We start from the raw sequence: 6,030 nt of genomic DNA on the forward strand, positions 1-6,030 counted from the left end.
GAAACGATTTTATGGGGAAAATTATTATTTCCTTAAATAAATTTTGTTATATTTCCCATAACTTTATATAAGACAAACAATATATTAAACTAATGTAATTTAGATATTAAAGTGTCCACGTAAAATTAAATTTGTAGATAAATTATACCCAAGCACAGAAAAAAAATCTCGGACAAAAGTGTGGAAAAAACAATCAGCCATCACAAACTGTCAATACCGTTCTAGACCATCGATATCATCCATTTACTGGAAGACGCACTGTTTGTGTCGCACCAACGACAAGGACACACATTTATTTTCAGCTTTTCCACATAAAAATGTACTTCTTGCCTTCCGTCCATGTTTTGCCTCCCCCTCACCACTCGTCCCACTTCAGGATAATTGTGAGTGTGTGGTGGATGTCTTATGCTGGTCTTGTACGTATGTGTGCGAGAAGGAAGTAAGCGTACAGCTCACGTTGTGTTAGTGCACGGACTTGCTGTCCCTTCCCCCCAAAACTCACTCATTTGCACACACTTTTCCGAAGGGTTTTTCCACACAGATCAATACAACGGTTGCTCTGATGGAGGTTTCGCTCGTAACCACGCCTGAAAGCCCTTTCCAATGCGCGCACACACACATAGCCAGAGGTGTTGCCACAGTTTCCTGCGAGTGTGCGTGTGGTTTTTTATGTGTTTCTTTGGGAAAAAGATGTATGGAATTTGAAACAGACAAAAAAATCAAAAAGAACCATGTGGAAATCCATTTTTATGAAACCGGTGTATTGTGCGGAGAGAGCACATTGGCTGAAACCACCCTGTGCTCTGGAACCATCTCTCCAGTGTGACGTCCTTTCATCTACAGCGCGGTGCTAGAAGATGGAGCACGTCATCGGACCGTTTCGAAACCGTTCCATCATGAACACTGATGGTGAGGATAATCACTCCCCGATAGCGTTCTAGCCACCCGAAAGGTGGTACATTCTGGGGCATTATATTGAGGATCACTCAAGACGCCTTTCGCTGACCTGGCTATCTTCCTTCCCGTTGCGTACTTTATGTGTGCGGGAGCGATGGGGATGCGATACCACTGATATAGCAGCTTGGGAGGGTGGAACCACCATTTATCACCATCAAACTGCACTTTTGGGATTGTTGACCGCCCCGTGAAGCCGTGGGAAGGAAAGTTAATGGGCGACCTACTCAGCGATGGATAAGGATTTACACGTACCATCGGTACCATCGGGGATGCAACTTTTTTCGTTCGTTTCACAAAACGGGGAAAAAGAAAATGCACTCGTAAAGAAAAACATATTCCCAGTGAATGCAGCACACTGCCGAGATTAGAATACTGAACAGGAGAGCAACGTGATTTCACATGATGAGGATTTAAATTCTATAATTAAACGCACATTCTCTGCATATTGATAAGGTGTCTTAAGGGAGAAACCGCAGATTGACGCTGCTTTTAAATACCTAAAATTGTGAATGAAAAGAACCTTACGGTATTGAATTAATATGATGATGATGATGATAAGTCCCACCTCATACACACAACACAAGTTTAAGAGAGACAAAATTATATGTAATTTAAACTCTAATAACAATATTAAAAATAACAAACAAACTAGTCGATAAGTGGTGGCATCAAGGAACTTTGTTAGTGCACTGGTCGAATTCCATGCATTTCCTACTATTAAATTCCTATATCCTAGTTGCCCAGTGTTACTTAGCGAGGTCTGCCGAATACCATTGATTGGGTAATGAGCTACTAGCTTTCGGAACTGTTTCTTGCATATGACCTGGTCCACAGAAACCAGTCAGACATGACTGCTTCTAAGCACTCTCAAGAACTCCCACACATTTAAATCATATTAAACATTGACTTCAATCTTTATAATACGCTTTCCGTTATCGATTTCGATTACTTCATATTGTTTGATCGATAGATAAAATCCGGTTTCCGGTTCGCTGCAGTTAATGAGGTTTGTACAGCAAACCGTATCGATGGCATAGGGCGGAGGAATTGACACGATCGGTTCCACTGTCCGCACACGTTATCATGTGTGTTTACGCTGGAAAAGCGTTTCGTCACGGATCTCCTATTTTTTTGTAGGTGAGACTGAAATGACAGATAATCAATATCATCCGCTAATGAAGCGGTCAGAAATGCAGCTCACCTCCACGGTATGTGCCGTACCCCCAGCTGTTTGTTTGATGTATCTTATCAGTCGGGGACGAACCGTGGTATGTTTTTTTTTCTCTTCTTCAGTAAGTTCACGATTATTCAAATTTCGCAACTACCGCCGAAGTAAACAAAGGCCGGAGGTGTGTATGGGAGGTAGCAGATTTGTTGCCACGGCGAACGTTGGGTTTTTCCCAACTGCTCGCTCGCGTTCTGTCAAAGTAAGTATTTTCAACCCCAGCACCCAACCGCTCCGTCCACTTCTTGTATGTTTGTTGTCTTGCAGAGGGTTGCGCGGGTGATAAGGTGATGTGTGTATGCAAAAAGGAACAACTTACCGGGGTTTCGTGCCCGAAACGCGGCCACACCGTATCACATCACTTTGTAACACACCAATGTCACCTTTCCGTTAGCAAATTCAGCTTCAAGAAGGGGGCGGTGGATCGCTTTTCACCCCGTTTTGTTATTTTCACCAAGATTATACACACACTTTCTTTCACTTTGCTAGTTGCGAGAACCCGCACAGGCACCCGTGTGAGCCGAGCTGCGTACCAACACTGTGCCGTCGAAGAAAATTCGGCACTACGGCCACGGTGCGCTCGTTCGATTATCGCACACAAAGGAACAACGTCCAGCGTTGACCGCGAGAAGGAATGTGACCCTTTTCCGGTCCAGATTTCGTTGGCTCAACACAAAAAAAACATCAATTCTTGAACGCACATAACTTGCGAGGACAGAAAATAATGACAGCGACGATGGCACGACGGGCTTTTGACAGTTTGCCATTGGGTTTTTTTTTGACAGCGGCCGCGCACAACGGGACTGCCGCATGAATAGCGAACCAATTTCAAATACAGGCAGTGCCCGAGATTCGCGAGTTCCGAGATACGCGGTTTTTGGAAAATTGACAGTTAGTTTATTGAGTTTGTTTAAGCAAAATGGTGAAACATTGATTAAAAATACCTTACTTTATCATATAAACCATTTGTTTTATATTTATATTGATGTATTTTTTTATTTAAAAAGTCGCCTGATTTTCTGAATAAATTAAGTGCAGAGAAGCAAGTTAACTTTGAAGTATAAACAAATATACTCCCAGGTTTGATTTACGCGGAAATTCGAGATACTTAAATTTTCCCGTGTTACAACGGACCGTTGTAGTAACGAATCTCGGCCACTGCCTGTATTTGGTTCTTGCAAAACAATGCAAACATATTGCGAACGGCCATTTGAAAATATTTGCAATGAAACAACCTTATTGCACGCAATAGAAATACAATCGGTGTTGGTATCACTTATTGTACTTTCACCGTCAATGTATCTCTATTTATGTTAATATTGTAGTCATGAGGGAGGGAAAAAACATACATTCATTGTGCTGCATAATCGAAAATGATTCATGTTAATATTCTACAGCAATAAATGATTCATTTGAACGTGTGGTTAGAACTTGAACGAAGTGGACCAACTTTCTCTACAGTAGTTGCGTGTTAGTTCTAGCTTGTAACCCGAACGGATAAAATCGTAGTCCAGGTGTAAAATGCCTCATATTATCAACGACATATTGATGCCCGTGCTATTAGTGTTGAGCGTCGGAAATTTCATCGGTACGTTACATTCAACCACTTGTGAATAGTTTACAAATTTACCGATATAATTCGACTGCAGCGGACTGCTTCGATGCTTCATTGGTCCGAATCGTTGGCCCACGAATTGTACCAGAGCACGGGGAACTGACGTTGAAATGTGAAGTAGCACCTGGCGTTCGAAACATAAGCATATCGTGGCACTTCTCGGAAAACAATAATTCAGTAAAGTATCGTTATAAATTTCTATCACATCGTCGGATTGTATATTATTTTTTTCGTACTTTCAGTTGAATGCAAACGTGCTCGATACAACAGTCAAGGGGAAAAGCGTACTGCAAATCCAGCACATGCTGAGACAGGAGACTCACACGTTTAACTGTTGTTTGGGAAGTTTTAAATTCATCTGTGCCACACACAGCGTGATCGTGCTGTACACAACATTAGATCGACAGATAATGCGGCTCGACGATTCAAGCGGTGCACTTATTCTAACTCAAGCCACAGAAAGCGTTCCATCGCATTTCGACTTTGACATCTGTTTGGCAGTTGGTAGGCAGTTGGAAAATGTAGAAATCGACTCCTCCTCCGGAACATTCGATTCCGATCATTTTTGTAGCAACTCTACTAGCGAGAAGAATGGTGACAGTCGACGGTGCTTGCATATTTCTTACAGCGTGAAACATAATGCGCAAACCGACAATCGATTGCTTGCGATCAACTTTACTCACGGCGTGTCTGTAACAACATACTACTTGTATGTGTTATTAAATGGTACTTTGAAATGTTATCCTAGCGGACGTTAGACAAGATAAATAATAAGAATAACATTAATAACACGTTACAGGTAAACCTAGACCGATGATGAACGATATCATAATCCAACCACGTACGGTAATGATCGAATTATCATGCTGGGGCACAGCAATTCCAGCGCCCAAAGTGACCATTTCCTTCACGCCATGTCCATCGCTTGACTGGAGCAAATGCAACAGTTCAACAGCAACTCTAGACGAGGTAAAGAACACTATTTTTCCATACCTCTATCGAAATGTACTTGCATTTCCTTTTCCAGATAATCACATACAGCAGTATCCCCACAATCACTTTCAACGCAAGTGTCCGAGTAGTGGGTTCACACCTACCCCCTGGAATAGTGCACTGTAAAGCTGCGAACTCCGAAGGCACATCCTACACGCGCTCTAGACTGTTTCGACGCAATCAGCGAGAAGTCATAATGTTGCAACAGTTACATCCAAACACCGTGCTCTACGCGGGAGATTCAATCACTGTCCGTTGCTCCGTCGATTGTTACAATTTCACTAACCGCTTCACATTCTACGCCCAAAACCAGCGACATCAAGTGCTGGGCCAACGAGACACCTACAGCTGGGTGGCAGAATTCACGGTGACTGATCTTGCCATATCCGACAACCAAATCGAGTGCCAATCGCAGCATCAGAATGGATCGTTGGTAACAAAACGTTTAACTTTCACAATCGTACAGCCGTATATTAGCGCTCAGGACAGGTTGCGGTATTTAATGATTGAACACAACACACCACTACTTCTGAGCTGTAATGTGATCGGCAAGCCTATGCCCGAGTATCGATGGTTTAAACATGACGTTCAACTTCCGAATACCAACTTCATGATGGTCATGACCCCGTCCGAGGGTGATCAGTTCGATTGTTACGCAAAAAACAGAGCTGGAGAGGTCAGACTAACCTGGGTAATAGCAAATTCCAATGAAACCAGTGTCGATTTTGGGCAATTGACACTGGTTATTACATTGTTGTTCGTATTTACAATCGGCGTTGTTTGCTGTTATTTTAAAGCTAGACAGCTGTGTACACTGCTTCGATCCTATAGAGCAGGGGTCTCCAAACTACGGCCCTCGAGAGTCTCCAGTGTGGCCCGCGAGAGTCTCCAGTGTGGCCCGCGAGAGTCTCCAGTGAGCTATTGCTAATGTTACCATTTTAATGAAAATGTCTAATTTAGGAAAGTTGTAATGTTTTTAACTGTTACAATATTAATTACTCTAATAGTTAGTAGCATTTAATACTATGAAATGTGAAAAAATCATCTCGAGCGCAACATCTGTGTAAATTACCCGCAAGGTTTACAACAGATAGAATATGACGAGCCCAACTTAATGAATCACGTAAGTTTATAAGATAAATGTGGAGATTGATAGTGAAACACAACACATTTAACTGAATCGCAAATGCTGGATTTGGAGCCACGAGCACAATTTCTTCTTCGTTTTCTTTTTCGGTAC

At 42.4% G+C, this 6,030-nt stretch overlaps 1 protein-coding gene across 1 annotated transcript; it reads left to right on the forward strand.

The window, feature by feature from the left end:
- The first annotated feature begins 3,703 nt into the window (after window positions 1–3,703).
- On the forward strand, window positions 3,704–5,718 carry LOC128710971 (uncharacterized). Its single transcript, XM_053805836.1, has 5 exons — window positions 3,704–3,770; window positions 3,832–3,974; window positions 4,040–4,523; window positions 4,597–4,766; window positions 4,825–5,718. Exons 1-5 carry the CDS (start codon window positions 3,704–3,706, stop codon window positions 5,716–5,718), a joined length of 1,758 nt encoding a protein of 585 aa, XP_053661811.1.
- Window positions 5,719–6,030: the final 312 nt, after the last annotated feature.

This window comes from Anopheles marshallii, chromosome 3 (genome assembly GCF_943734725.1).
Source record: "Anopheles marshallii chromosome 3, idAnoMarsDA_429_01, whole genome shotgun sequence".
In the NCBI taxonomy this organism is placed as follows: Eukaryota; Metazoa; Arthropoda; class Insecta; order Diptera; family Culicidae; genus Anopheles; species Anopheles marshallii.